The 15,973-nt window shown below is 46.8% G+C and overlaps 1 protein-coding gene across 1 annotated transcript in view; it reads left to right on the top strand.

Moving 5' to 3' along the window:
- Positions 1-941: 941 nt before the first annotated feature.
- Positions 942-15,973, top strand: part of LOC129713684 (synaptotagmin-4) — a 31,152-nt gene continuing 16,120 nt past the window's right edge. Inside the window, exon 1 of the mRNA XM_055662944.1 lies at positions 942-1,508. Coding sequence (XP_055518919.1) covers positions 1,505-1,508 — 4 coding nt within the window. The 5' untranslated portion in view covers positions 942-1,504. The remainder of the gene's footprint in view (positions 1,509-15,973) is intronic.

Genomic DNA, 15,973 nt, shown 5'->3' on the forward strand with positions numbered 1-15,973 from the left:
CCAAAACCCCTGACACCCGTACTAATCAAGAATCTATCTATCTCTGCCTTAAAAATATCCACTGACTTGGCCTCCACAGCCTTCTGTAGCAACTGCAGTTCCTTTGGCCTAGAAAGATCACCTGTATTATCCCTTTTAGGGAACTAGGAACTTGCACTCCAAGGTTCATTAATACCTAGACATTTAATGCACAGTCAATGCTGTTCCAGGTCCCCCACTGCTATCTGTATTAAAAAAAATCTGCCCCGCACATCTGCAAACCTTCCCATCTGTCTGCTGTTCAGTGATTGATTTTCTCTTATGTACTTCCAAGATGAAGTCCTTTAAAGTCTGGTTAGCACGCAACAAAATCTTTTCACTGTAGCTCGGTACATGTGACAATATACTCAACGCAACTGAGCTGAACTTTCCAAGGTGCAATGAATCCTGTCATGATTAAGCAAGAACTGCAGATGCTGGAAAAATCGAAGGTAGACAAAACTTCTTCAGAGTCTGAAGAAGAGTCTCGACCTGAAACGTCACCTATTCCTTCGCTCCATAGATGCTGCCTCACCCGCTGAGTTTCTCCAGCATTTTTGTCTATCCTGCAGTGACTTGTTCTGCACTTTTTCATACCTCTAGTTTCCCTCTCCCCTGACTCTCAAGAAGGGTCTCAACCCGAAACGTCATCTATTCCTTTTTGTCAGAGATGCTGCCTGTCCCGCTGAGTTACTCCGGCATCTTGTATCATTTGTATATTTAACTTTTTCTCGGGGGGAGAGATAATATCAATGAAAGCCACAGAGGGTAGTTGAGGCCAGTTAATATTTAAGGGGAGTTAAATCAAGTCTGAGGGTATGAGAGAAGGTTTACGAGTTGCCCGAAACGTTGCCTATTTCCTGCACCTAATTTCGCTCCTATGAAAGATAAAGGGTTAATCAGTCTGAAGATAGGGTTTCGGCCCGAAACGTTGCCTATTTCCTTCGCTCCACAGATGCTGCCTCACCTGCTGAGTTTCTCCAGCATTTTTGTCTACCTTCGATTATCCAGCATCTGCAGTTCCTTCTTGAATATAAAGGGTTAAATCGTTTTGTTATTGAAGGTAGACGGATGAATTGAGAGCTCCTGTGTCTGACCCCAATCCTAACCATCTGAGCCTTTTTTCTCTGAATGAAAGGCGAGAATAGTGGAGATGAATCATAGTTTTCTGTTTATCTAAACCTCCCACAGATGTGGCCTAATCGCTGTTCAAAAGCTCGCTACTGAAAATCAATTGGACGCAGACTAGTCCAGCCTCCATAGTGATCACAGGCTCTCTCTTGAGCTGAAAGTAACCTTTTTTTCCCCTCTCTCAGCTGAGCAGAGGGTGGGGATAGGTTACCCGACCACACTGAACCAGCCACCAGCCTCTCTCTCTCTTACTTCTTGTGAGCGGAACCAACTCTTGCCTCAAATCTGTGCTGGAAGCTGGAAGATTAAAAGTTCCTTAAAACTGAAGAAGCGCGAGGTTGTCTTGAGAACCGGCATGAGTAAGTGGGAAACTTAAATCCCTACAGAGTCGCCGTTTGTGTGAGATAGATGCCCAAGCAAATGTCTGTTTCTTTAAATCTGCATGGGGTGTATAAGGGGTGAGAATAAATAGAAAGGGGTGTAAGGTTTTATAAGGGGTGAGAATTAATAGAAATTATCTTTGACTAAGTTTTATGCAGAGTGTGTGGGTGTGTGTGTGGTGTGTGTGTGTGTGTGTGTGTGTGTGTGTGTGTGTGTGTGTGTGTGTGTGTGTGTGTGTGTGTGTGTGTGTGTGTGTGTGTGTGTGTGTGTGTGTGTGTGTGTGTGTGTGTGTGTGTGTGTGTGTGTGTGTGTGTGTGTGTGTGTGTGTGTGTGTGTGTGTGTGTGTGTGTGTGTGTGTGTGTGTGTGTGTGTGTGTGTGTGTGTGTGTGTGTGTGTGTGTGTGTGTGTGTGTGTGTGTGTGTGTGTGTGTGTGTGTTTGTGTGTGTGTGTGTGTGTGTGTGTGTGTGTGGATAAGCTCAATTTGGTGTGAAGAGGGTTTTATATGGTCATAGTAACCTGATCTGTAGTCAGGAACATCACCGTTAACCCTTCATGTGCCGACTCGTACACTTAATTATCTTGTGTCCTTCAACCCCCCAGCCAGAGACTTTGGCTTTCATGCATATTTATATTTTGCAGATTTTAAATGGTGTATTGCAGGAAGCAAGTATGAGGTTTTGCTGCCTGCAATATCTTTTAAGCAAGCACATTTTAATGTGACTGCTATCCTATTGAGATGGCATCTAGATTTTGACTGCAGTTGGCGTTCGGTACAGTTTCCATTAATCCTTTCCTTTCGGCCGTGTAAATCACAAAATCCTGATCCAAGAAGCTATTTATTGGCCATGGCACGGTGGCGCAGCGGTTGAGTTGCTGCCTCACAGCGCTGGAGACCCGGGTTCGATCCCGACTACGGGTGTTGCCTGTACGGAGTTTGTACCTTCTCCCCGTGACCTGCGTGGGTTTTCCCCGAGATCTTTGGTTCACTCCCCAACTCCATGAAAGATGTACAGGTTTGTAGGTTGATTGGCTTGGCATAGTTGTAAATTGTCCCCTCGTGTGTGTAGGATAGTGTTAGTGTGCGGGGATCACTGGTCGGCGCGGACTCAATAAGACAGCCAGCATCACCCTGACCACAGACTCATCTCACCACTGCCATCGGGAAGAAGGTACAGGAGCCTGAAAACTGTAACGTCCAAGTTCAGGAACAGCTTCTTCCTCACAGCCATCGGGATATTAAACACGCCAACCTCAAACTACAATAGACTTGTGGGCATTGGATTTGTCTTTTCACACTATTTTTGTTTGTTTGCTTTTTATGTATATATATGTGTGTGTGTATGTACATATATGTGTATATGTGTTCACATATGTGTGTGTTTATATATATATATATACACACATATGCACACACAACTTATTTTCTCATTGATTATATTCACTGTGTACTATGTTTACATATTCCGTTGTGCTGCTACAAGTAAGAATGTCCTTGTTCTATCTGGGACACATGACAATAACACACTCTTGACTCTTGGCTGTAATTAAGGGGATTATCCAGTTTATATAGAGGCTCTTAGCCCCATTACTGAATTTTCCGCTAAGATCCTGTCCTGAAATGCCACCTCTCCACGTTCTCTGACAAGCTGCCTGACCCCTTGAGTTACTCCACGACTTTGTGTCTTTTTTTTGCAAACCAGCATCTGCAGTTCCTTGTATCCACTCTTGAAGTGTTGGCGTTGAGGGCGGGCACAGTGGCACAGCCGGTAGAGCTGCTGCCTCACAGCGCCAGAGACCCGGGTTCGATCCTGGCCTCGGTCGGGTGTGGAGTTTTTGCATGTTGTCCCTGGGACAGAGTGGGTTTTCTCCGGGCGCTCCGCTTTCCTCCCACATTCCCGGGCCGTGCTGGTTTATAGGCTAATTGACTTCTGCAAAAATTGTGTGCAGGAGTGGATGAGAATGTGGAATAACATGGAACTAGTGTACGGGTTCAGCACGGACTCGGTGGGCCGAATGGCCTGTTTCCACATTATATCTCGAAAACCATGACTATCTAATAGAGGAGGTCTTCTTCATAACGTTGTCCCTAGTGTGTAGGACATAGAACCAGTGTACGGGTGATCGCTGGTCGGCACGGACTCGGTGGGCCGAATGGCCTGTTTCCATGTTGTATCTCTAAACTAAACTAAGATGTGAAGTGATTACAAAACTTGTAAGTAACTGAAGCATCTGCATCATCCTGTTACGTTCAAGCCAATATCTGAATTCAATAAAACACTTTTTATAAAATCATAAGAGGAATAGATCGGGCAGAAGCACAGAGTCTCTTGCCCAGAGTAGGGGAATCGAGGACCAGAGGACACAGGTTCAAGGTGAAGAAGAAAAGATTTAATAGGAATCTGAGGGGTAACTTTTTCACACAAAGGGTGGTGGGTGAATGGAACGAGCTGCCAGAGGAGGTAGTTGAGGCAGGGACTATCCCAACGTTTAAGAAACAGTTGGACAGGTACATAGATAGGACAGGTTTGCAGGGATATGGAGCAAACCAGGCAGGTGGGACTAGTGTAGCTGGGATATGTTGGCCGGTGTGGGCAAGTTGGGCCGAAGGGCCTCTTTCCACACAGTATCACTCTGTGACTGGAAATAGTGACATTGTATCTTAGAGACAGAAACAAGCTAATGTTTTATATCACTGAATGTTTCATCCTGATGTTTGCCGTTGATCTGAAAGCAGAACTAGAAAGGTCTCGACCCAAAACGTCACCCATTCCTTCTCTCCAGAGATGCTGCCTGTCCCGCTGAGTTACTCCAGCATTTTGTGTCTATCTTCGGTGTAAACCAGCATCTGCAGTTCCTTCCTACACACACTTGGTCTCTCTCCCACGTCCTACCAAACTAACTGAATACCTCCAGTTTTTGTTTCAGACTTCCAGCATCAGTAGGTACATAAAGATGCTGGAGTAACTCAGCGGGTGCAGCAGCATCTATGGAGCGAAGGAAGTAGGCAACGTTTTGGGTCGAAACCCTGAAGGAAATAGGCAACGTTTCGGGTCGAAACCCTGATGGAAATAGGAAACGTTTCGGGTCGAAACCCTGAAGGAAATAGGCAACGTTTCGGGTCGAAACCCTTCCGGGTTTCGGCCCGAAACGTTGCCTATTTCCTTCGCTCCATAGATGCTGCTGCACCCGCTGAGTTTCTCCAGCATTTTTGTCTACCTACTGATGCTGGAAGTCTGAAACAAAAACTGGAGGCATTCATTCAGCATCTGCAGTTCCTTCTTAAACATTCCAGCATCAGTATGTTATTGGTGTTGTTGAATAAACGCATGTCATTGCAATCAATCCCTTCATAGAATTTTATGACACAGATTTGCACTGTCTTTTTTCGAATGATTTTACTCGACTTGCCTAGATATGCCTTCAGGGTCTGTTGTTCCAGAGAAAGCAATCCTAGTCTAGACAGCCTCCCCTATTAACAATAATTCTCCAGCCTGTGCATCTCAGATTAGAATTGGCATTAACCCTTCTGCTTGAGATCGGAGCGGTAGAGTTGCTGCCTCACAGCGCCAGAGACCCGGGTTCAATCCCGACTACGGGTGCTGTCTGTGCAGAGTTTGCACGTTCTCCCCGTGAACTTGCGCGGGTTTGTCTCCGAGGTCTTCGGTTTCCTCCCACACTCCAAAGACGTGCGGGTTTGTAGGTTAATTGGCTTGGTGTAAAGGTCGCTAGTGTGTGTGTGTGTGTGTAGGATAGTGCTAGTGTGCGGGGATCGCTGGTCGGCACGGACTCGGTGGGCCGAAGGGCCTGTTTCCGTGCTGTGCCTCTATACTAAACTAATAATGAAAAGTTCAGTTTTTATACCATTGGCCAAGCTGGAGAAACTCAGCGGGTGCAGCAGCATCTATGGAGCGAGGGAAATAGGCAGCGTTTCGGGTCGAAACCCTGAAGGAAATAGGCAACGTTTCGGGTCGAAACCCTGAAGGAAATAGGCAACGTTTCGGGTCGAAACCCTGAAGGAAATAGGCAAAGTTTCGGGTCGAAACCCTGAAGGAAATAGGCAACGTTTCGGGTCGAAACCCTGATGGAAATAGGCAACGTTTCGGGTCGAAACCCTTCGGGTTTCGCCCGAAACGTTGCCTATTTCCTTCGCTCCATAGATGCTGCTGCGCCCGCTGAGTTTCTCCAGCATCTCCAGAATTTGAGGTGCTGTTCCTCCAGTTTGTACATGGCCTCTCTCTGGCAATGGAGGAGGCCCAGGACAGGAAGGTCAATGTGGGTACACAAAAGTGCTGGAGAAACTCAGCGGGTGCAGCAGCATCTATGGAGCGAAGGAAATAGGCAACGTTTCGGGCCGAAAACCCTTCTTCAGACCCTTGTGTGAATGGGAGGGGGGTTAAAATGTTTAACAGGTAGATTCTCCGAATCCGCGGCAAGCAGCGATCGCGCCGTACATTTAAGGGCACACTTGGGCGTGATTTACACATCCAGACGCATTACGTGCGCAGGGTGCGTGGTGACGTGGGCAGTGACGCACGGTCTCGCGCAGCCCCCCGGGATTTTGGGATGTACAAAATCTTCGCGCACCATCTGAGTGACACGCAAATAACATCCAAATGGGACAGGCCCTTCACACTATAATAATAATAATAATAATAATAACTTTATTTATAAAGCGCTTTTAGACAACATCAGTTACCACAAAGTGCTGTACATGGGAAGTCAACAAAAAGTTATTACAAACTACTAAAACCATTAAGACGACAGGACTATAAAAACAGTAAAAATTAAAAGACATTAAAAGCACTAAAAACAGGAACAATGTCTCAGCCAGTGTCGAAAGCCAGTGAATAAAAGTGAGTTTTTAGGGAGGATTTAAAGATGGACAGTGAAGGGGCCTGTCTGATCTGCAGCGGCAAGGTGTTCCAGAGTGCCGGGGCAACAACAGAAAAGGCTCTATCCCCTCTGAGCTTCCGCTTAGACCTTGGTACCTCAAGGAGCAGCTGATCCGCTGACCTGAGGCACCGGGCAGGAGCGTATAGGTGGAGCAGTCCCACGCACTTTACAATTTAACCATAGCCAATTAACCTGAAACTTTGGAACTGCCGATGCTGGCTTAAACTGAAGATAGACACAAAATGCTGGAGTAACTCAGCGGGACAGGCAGCATCTTTAGAGAGAAGGAATGGGTGATGATTCGGGTTGAGGCCCTTCTGCAAGACTGTTGACCGTTCTTCAAGAAGGGTCTTGACCCGAAACTTCCCCCTTCCCTCCTTCTCTCCAGAGATGCTGCCTGTCCCGCTGAGCTACTCCAGCATTTTGTGTCAACCTACAAACCTGGACGTCTTTGGAGTGTGGGAGGAAGCCAGAGCATCTGGAGCAAACCCACGCAGGTCACAGGGAGATAGTGGAAACTCCGTATAGACAGCTCCCGTGGCCATGATCAAGTGCCTGGTGCTGTGAGGCAGTAACTCTACTGCTGCACCACCATCATCCCCCAACACTTTGTCTCCTGTCTATAATCATTCTTGGTCTAGATTGTCCACAGACGCACTGACCTCCTCCACTAATAGCAATACTTTTGATTGATCGATGTCTCATGATGAACGCTTCTTGGATCTTTCAACCCTTGGTCGACTAATCAATAGCTCCCTGAGTAGATGCTGACTAACACACTTAGTTCCTGGCAGCCAGCACATCACATCCACATATTTACGTCTCCTTTCACTGGTTTTATTTCTGCAGAGACAGCAGAAACTAGACATGAATCATGTCATCGTTAATCAATTCCCCTTGATGATGGGAACTGAAGGTTTGCATCCTTTGTGATATCAATGTTGGCTCATGTAACGCTTCTGTGCATCAGTAAAATTGGCCATGAGTGTGATATCCTCCTCAATTGTGTGTGTGGATGTTTGTGTGTGCGTGCACATGTGCTTGTGTGCGCGTGTGTGTATGCGTGTGTGTGTGCGTGTGCATGGGTGTGCATGCAAGCTGTGCATATGTGTGTGTACGTGTGTGTGTGTATGTAAGTGTGTGTGTGTGTGTGGTCATGTGAGTGTGTGTGCGTGCACATGTCCTTGTGTGTGCACGTGTGTGCGTGCGCGAGCTGTGCATAAGCATCTGTACATGTGTGCGTGTGTGTGTGTGTATGTGGGCGTGTGTGTGTGCATGCATGCAAGTGTGCGTACAAGCTGTGCATATGCTTGTGTACATGTGCGTGTGTATGTGTGCGTGCGTGTGTGTAGGCATGCATGTGTGTGCATGCAAGCTGTGCATATGCTTGTGTACATGTGCATGTGTATGTGTGTGTGTGTGTATGCATGCATGTGTGTGCGTGCAAGCTGTGTGTGTGTGTACGTGTGTACACGTGTGTGTGTGTGTGTGTGTGTGTGTGTGCATGCATGCATGTGCATGCGTGCAAGCCGTGCATATGTGTGTGTACGTGTGTGTATGTAAGTGTGTGCGTGTGTATGTGTGTGCCCATTTTTTGGCGACTGCCTCAAAATTTTCAACTTGTTGAAAAGATTCCAGCACAGTGGCGACATTATTTGCTGTCGAATGTTGTCGCCAGGCGTCGTGGGTGAATTCCATTTAAATTAGTCCCTGGCAGTCGCCTAAAGAGTCCTTATGGTTGACCTGCTCCAAGCCAGGAGACATCCTGGTGAATCTCCTCTGCACCATCTCCAGTGACAAGGTCAGGGCAACATCACACCAGGTTGCAGTAGAATGCACAGAACTGCTCACGTTCCCTCATTAAGGAGGAGGAATGCATCTTTAGAAATCTGATAGAGGAAGGATTGGCCTGGCTGTTTGCCTTCACGGATTTAACATAACAAGGTTCATTGTAGAAGGGAAATTGGGGCCACACCCCGCTGGCTGGAAGCGTTGGCCCCCACTGAACACTCTCTATCACAAACAACGGAGCAGGGAAGGGCAACGTTGCACAGACAGACAGGATATTGGAGACTCTATTCCGACTTTGCCCAGGGTGATGGGTGGACAAAAAGCAATTTAGGTCAGACTGATGAATCACTACATTCACACACAAAGGACATAGAATTTGGTCAGGAACCGCACAGGAACACAATGCCCATGCCAAGTTGGGTCGAAGGGCCTGTTTCCACGCTGTAATGAGTCTCTGACTCTATATGAATGATATCCTAGCCTGCTCATCCACTCCCATGAGTCCTGGCAACATCCCCGTAGAGGATGATTATATTTTATTATCAATTTATTAATTTATTAGATACATGTAGACAATGCAGGAGACAATCTATGGAGCAAAGGAAATAGGCAACGTTTCGGGTCGAAACCCTTCCGGGTTTCGACCCGAAACGTTACCTATTTCCTTCAGGGTTTCGGCCCGAAACGTTGCCTATTTCCTTCCGGGTTTTGACCCGAAACGTTTCGACCCGAAACGTTACCTATTTCCTTCCGGGTTTCGACCCGAAACGTTACCTATTTCCTTCCGGGTTTCGATTTCCTTCCGACCCGAAACGTTGCCTATTTCCTTCCGGGTTTCGTTTATTTCCTTCCGGGTTTCGACCCGAAACGTTGCCTATTTCCTTCCGGGTTTCGACCCGAAACGTTGCCTATTTCCTTCCGGGTTTCGACCCGAAACGTTACCTATTTCCTTCCGGGTTTCGACCCGAAACGTTACCCGAAACGTTACTTTCCTTCAGGGTTTCGACCCGAAACGTTGCCTATTTCCTTCGCTCCATAGATTGTCTCCTGCATTGTCTACATTTATCTAATAAATTAATAAATTGACAATAAAATATAATCATCCTCTACGGGGATTTTGCCAGGACTCATGGGAGTGGATGCGCAGGCTATGATATCATTCACAGAGTCAGAGACTCATTACAGCGTGGAAACAGGCCCTTCGACCCAACTAGATGCTGCTGCACCCGCTGAGTTTCTCCAGCGCTTTTTGTCTACCTTCGATTTTCCAGCATCTGCTCAGTTCCGTGTCGCCTTCGAGGCTTGTAGGCGAATTGGCTTCGGTAAGTATTGTAAATTGTCCCTAGTGTGTAGGATAGTGCTAGTGCACGGGGCTGATCGCTGGCCGGCGTGGGCTCGGTGGGCCGAAGGGCCTGTTTCCGTGCTCTGTCTCGAGACTAAAACGAAACTAAACTAACAATGGAGAATTCGGAGAACCAGAGCTCTATTAGGTTTAGTAAAAGCAGAATTAAATTTTTTGGGACGTTAAAAATGTTTTGAAGCTAAAAGGCTTGCAAACCACATTAAAGATTTCTAAAGGCAAGTTATCTAATTCTGTAATTTTTCTTCAGATCTTCACGTCCAACTGAACATCAGGATAAATCATTGGTGTAAATGCATTAAGTAAATGCAATAGACTCCGGGTAACGCAATTGAGGTTATATAAATGCATTGGGGTGATGGCAAAATGCAGCAGACATTTACTGTAGCGAATGAATTCTATTTTCTTCTCAGGAAAAAGTTGTCTAAATGCAGGAAGAGAGAGACACAGTTCCAACACCACCCGATTCATTAAGGATCATTTCTCTATACAATGGTTGTAAGTGGCGGGCAATTGTGAATGGGGAAATCAACGCGTGTTTCTGTGTTGGAAGGAACTGCAGATGCTGGTTTGCTCCAAAGATAGACAAGGTGGAGCAGTAGTAGAGTTGCCGCCTACTAAAGGGGGTGTCCCACTTGGGCGACCCAACCCGTGAGTTCTGCCGAGTTTGCCCTCGACTCATACTCGCAGCATGGGCGACACGAGGTAGTAGGAGGTCTTTGTAACTCTCCTTCATGCTCGAGAGTGGTCCCCGCGTACTCGAGGCCTCAGCTAGGTCGCTGCGTTTTTTTGAACATGTTGAAAAACGCCCGCGAGTAAAAAAAGGTCGCCATGGAAAATCGATACTTTTTTTACCCGTAGATTTAGTCGTAGTGGGTCGGCATGTTAGTTATAGGTAATCGTGGAGAGTCTTCATCATAGTTGAAGGGGGGTCGAAGGAGATCGTCTTCACTCTCCACTATTCGGTGTCCAATTTTCCCGAAGTTAGTTGTAGCTAGTTGTAGCTAGTTGTAGCTAGTCTTCAACATAGTGGAAGGAAGTCTTCAACATGTCATTTTTTCTAAACTCGCCAAAACAATGCTTGCAGCGCCGGAGACCCGGGTTCGATCCCGACTACGGGTGCTGTCTGTACGGAGTTTGCACGTTCTCCCCGTGACCTGCGTGGGTTTTCTCCGAGATCTTCGGTTTCCTCCCACACTCCACAGGCGTGCAGGTTTGTCGGTTAATAGGCTCGGTGAAATTGAAAATTGTCCCCTAGTGTGTGTAGGATAGTGTTAATGTGCGGGGATCGCTGGTCACTGCGGACTCGAAGGGTCTGTTCCCGCGCCATATCTCTAAAACTAAACGCTAAATTAAAACTAAAAGGCTGGTGTACAAGGTCACGCTTGCTTCTTCCTGATGCGGAGGTGATATGGACAACCGCCAACCTGTCAAACCTCCTAGTCTCTCAATGCCAACCTTATCTTGGCTTACAGAACGGATTACGTCAATCCTCTATCTCCAAGGGTCAACCTGTTCGACTTTCTAGCCCATTGTGGGCTGAAGGTGTGTTTAATTGCCTGATTAGGGCAAGAAGCGGAAGGGAAGAATAGATAAGCTCTCCACCATGTGACAGGTTGGGACTGGATAAATGCATCCCTCATTACCCATCTGTCTGTGACTTTATTACATAAGTGTACCAGAGCCACGTGTAGTCAATCACAGTCACTTGTGCCCACGCAGTCACGGGGAGAAGGTACAAGCTCCGTGCAGGCAGCACCCGTGGTCAGGATCCAACCCGGGTCTCTGGCGCTGTAAAGCAGCAATTCTACCGCTGTGCAAACGCGCTATCTAAGCAACGTGGGGAAGACAATAAATAGATGCTTGTTGGCCTTGCCACCAATTACCTGATCACGTGTAAATGAACATTGACAAAAATCTAGTTTCATGGAATGATGCTGGAATTGGGGGTATTAGCTACAGGGAGCGGTTAGACAGATATGGATTGTTTTGTCTGGAACGCTGGTGGTAGACGGGAGACCTGATGGAAGTATAACAAATTCTGGGAGACTTTGATAGGGTAGATCAGGAGTCGGCAACCTTGTTGTGGATAGGGGCCAGGAGCCATGTCTGTGAGTGGATGGCGGGGAATATCTATCGCCGCAGTGCGTCACTTGGTGTTAATACCACGTGTTTGTCCAATTAGTTTTCTGCAGTTCCCAGGTCAGCTCGTGTCCCCAGGGACTGGCTACAGTTCCCATGTCGCGAAAACTAACTGGGAAAAAAAAATACACCTGCGGGCCGGATGATTTCTGGTAGCGGGCCGGATCCGGCCCGGGGGCCGCATGTTGCCGGCCCAGGGGCCACATGTTGCCGGCCCAGGGGCCACAGGTTGCCGGCCCCCCCCTGGGGTAGACAGTCAGAACCTTTTTCCCAGGATGGAAATATCAGATAACAGAGGGCATAGCATTAAGGTGAAAGAGGCAAAGTTTAAAGGAATTATGCAGGGCAAGTTTTTACATTGAAGGGGGTGGGGGGGGGGGGGGGGGGGGGGGGGGGGGGGGGGGGGGGGGGGGGGGGGGGGGGGAGCCTGGAACACTTTGCTGGGGTTAGTGAGGTAGATATAATACAGACATTTAGAACATAGAGCATAGACTAGTGCAACACAGGAACGAGCCCTCCATGATCCCAAGTTTAATTGATCTAATTTGCCTGTACTTGATACACGATCCATATCCCTCTAGACCGATACAAAAAGCTGGAGTAACTCAGCGGGACAGGCAGCACCTCTGGAGAGAAGGAATAGGTGACGTTTCGTGTCGAGACCCTTCTCATATCCCTCTATTCCCTGCACTTCGATGTCCCTTTGATCTGGTATTTTGTTGGTTCAAATGCTTGATCAATGGTGTTTTATCATTGAAGGGGTCAACATTCTGTGACAGTGACTTCTTCATCAGTCTGAAGAAGGGTTTCGGCCCGAAACGTTGCCTATTTCCTTCGCTCCATAGATGCTGCTGCACCCGCTGAGTTTCTCCAGCATTTTTGTGTACCTTCGGTGTTTTATCATTAGTGTTTTATTATTATTAATGTTTACTGTTTTCTGAGTCACTGGTAACTGTCACTGTATGTCATGTTGTTACTTGTGGGCGGAGCGCCAAGGCAAATTCCTTGTATGTGAATACTTGGCCAATAAACGTACTTACTTACATACTATCTGAAACCGTCATGAATACCACAATTTAAGAAACCTTCAGATAGGGCGCATGGATATGGAGGGATTCGGAGTAAGTGCAGGAAGGTAAGAGTTAGTCTTGACATCATGTATAGCATAGACAGTGTGGGCCAAAGGGCCTGTTCCATGTGCGGTACTGTTCGATGCTCTGTTTCCTACAGGAAATACATTTAAAGGCATGCTCAGCTCATTATTGTATGGTGCATCTATATCCACGAGTGAGATGTCAAGCAGGATAGATCGCCATAAATCAGCATCGATTTCCTTTCAGAAACTCACACGACTTAAGAGAAATGGGTTTAATCTTGTAAATCTGTGTCAGGCAAATGGCTTTTTTTTCTGGGAAGCATTCGTGGGGAAATAATCACGAGATTATCAATCAATTGTTGGAACATCCCTTTGAGTTCAATCTATAAGCTGATTTGGAATAAGTTTTAAAATGGAATTAGACAAAGGTTTTTAATGGTTACTGTAGATAGTGCAGCGCTGTTTGACATAAGGTGACGGAGAACAAAATTAGATGATCATTGTAAATTGTCCGAGAATGTGTGTAGAATAGTGTTAAGTGTGCGGGGATCACTGGTCAGTGTGGACTCGGTGGGCCGAAGGGCCTGTTTCCATGCTATCAATAGACAATAGACAATGGGTGCAGGAGTAGGCCATTCGGCCCTTCGAGCCAGCACCGCCATTCAATGTGATCATGGCTGATCATCCCCAATCAGTACCCCGTTCCTGCCTTCTCCCCATAGAAACATAGAAAATAGGTGCAGGAGTAGGCCATTTGGCCCTTCAAGCCTGCACAGCCATTCTATATGATCATGGCTGATCATCCAACTCAGTATCCCATCCCTGCCTTCTCTCCATACCCCCTGATCCCTGTAGCCACAAGGGCCACATCTAACTCCCTCTTAAATATAGCCAATGAACTGTGGCCTCAACTACCTTCTGTGACAGAGAATTCCAGAGATTCACCACTATCTGTGTGAAAAATGTTTTTCTCATCTCGGTCCTAAAAGATTTCCCCCTTATCCTTAAACTGTGTGATCCCTTGTTCTGGACTTCCCCGACATCGGGAACAATCTTCCTGCATTTAGCCTGTCCAACCCCTTAAGAATTTTGTAATTTTCTATAAGAATCCCCATATCCCCTGACTCCGCTATTTTTAAGAGCCCTATCTAGCTCTCTCTTGAAAGTATCCAGAGCACCTGCCTCCACCGCCCTCTGAGGCAGAGAATTCCACAGACCTGAACCAAACTAAACTAAACTAAACACATGGGCAGTCGAAATGTATAGGAAGGAACCGCAGAAGCTGGTTTAACCCGAAGATAGACGCAAAAAGCTGGAGTAAATCAGCGGGCCAGGCAGAAAAATGGAATGGGTGACGTTTCGGGTTGAGACCGTTCTTCAGGCTGGTTTGGGATAAGGGAAGCAAGAGATATAGACTGCGATATAGAGAGATTTAGAAGAATTGGATGAAAGATATGCAAAAAAGTAGCGATGATTGATGAGACAGGCCATTGTTGGCTGTGGGCTAGAACTAGTTATACATCTCTTCCTATTTCTTGCCAACAAACTGTAGACTTCTCTGCTGCTCGGGCATCAAAGAAGTTTAAACATTTGAAATTAGTTTGCGCAAGATCCCAATCTGTAAATATTAGCACACTCTCCCTCTCTCGTGAATGCAATTACATAACGATACGATGGTCATATTGAACGATGAGGTTCAAAGGAAGGTCACGGATGTTTTCAAAGTTCTCTAGGTTTAAAAATTCTGTTCCAAAGGTCCACAGGAATGATCGTGGGCGGAGAACGTGGGCCCCAATCACACCGAGCAAGTTACAGTTAAGCCTCTGTCCAACTTTCCCAAGTTACTCACGAACTCTCCCGAGTTTTCCCCTTGATTCGAACTCGGGGAATGTCGGTAGCGAGCTCGTAGGAGCCCGATGGAGTCCGTAGATGTTTCTTAGCGGCTCGTAATGCCAGCCGCAGGAACTCGGGGCATCAGGTAATAGCCCTGTCCCACAGTACGAATTAATTCCAAGAGTTCTCCCGAGTTTGCCCTGATTCCAACTGGGAGATTTACGGTAATGGCCACTCGTCGGTACTCGGGGCTCTCGTCGACATTTTTCAACATGAAATTATGCGCTTACCTGCCGTTAACGAGTCTTCCCGACTACCTGCCGTTAGCGCTACGAGCCGCTAACGGACGTCCCCGAGCTCCGAAGTACCCGCTACGTTCATTCTCCGTGCTGATTTTTTTTTAACTCGGGAGAGCTCTTGGAATGAACTCGTACCGTGGGACAGGGCTTTAAGTTGGGACATTTTTTCAACATGTTCAAAACTGTCCACCAGTTAAAAAAATAGCCCCAAGTACGTCTATTACCGTAATGCCCCTGAGTTCGAATGTGGCCCTTTACTGTTAATCTGCGTTTACCTCTTTAAGGTAAGTTGTTTATGCCGGAGATTAGTTTTATGGATATTCCGTGTAATCTATGCTGATAGGAGCCGCCAGAAAAAAAGCACCTGAGGATTTTCACAGGGTAATTGCTGACGTCAGGATCAGGTACTAAAACTGCTCACCTTTTAGACGAAAGCAAGTTATTTGCTCTGCATGCACACCAGCTGAGCAGCGATCATTGAGAAGAACACTACACGTCTAGATTTTGGTCGCACAGCTGAGCCGAACAAGATAGTCTCGGAGAGACACTAAGCTCCTTGTTCCCCACCCACCAATGCTGTGCGGGGGGAACATTTCATTATCGGAATACAAGGATCTGGAGAAGTTGGATCAACAACCTCCGCAGTTTTGGAGAATAGGGAATGGTCTTTGGTTTAGATGGTTTTACTTGAGAGATACGCGAAGAAAGGAATTCCTGCTCACCAAAACTGCTTGGGTTTCGTCCCGAAACGTCGCCTATTTCCTTCGCTCCATAGATGCTGCTGCACCCGCTGAGTTTCTCCAGCATTTTTGTCCACCTTCACCTTTAGCTAAGGTGACCTAAGACTATTCGCTGCAACATGAACTTATACACTTGGGAAGCTTAAAACTTGTCTGCATGGAAACCTCTATACACCTCAACGCAGCAGGTAGGAAACTCTTACAGACTGTAAGGTTTATCCATTATGGGGATTGCTTTGCTGAAACTCTCCCAGAGTTTTACACTGAACCCTCATGGAGTCATGGAGTG

Source organism: Leucoraja erinacea, chromosome 36 (genome assembly GCF_028641065.1).
Source record: "Leucoraja erinacea ecotype New England chromosome 36, Leri_hhj_1, whole genome shotgun sequence".
NCBI lineage: Eukaryota > Metazoa > Chordata > Chondrichthyes > Rajiformes > Rajidae > Leucoraja > Leucoraja erinaceus.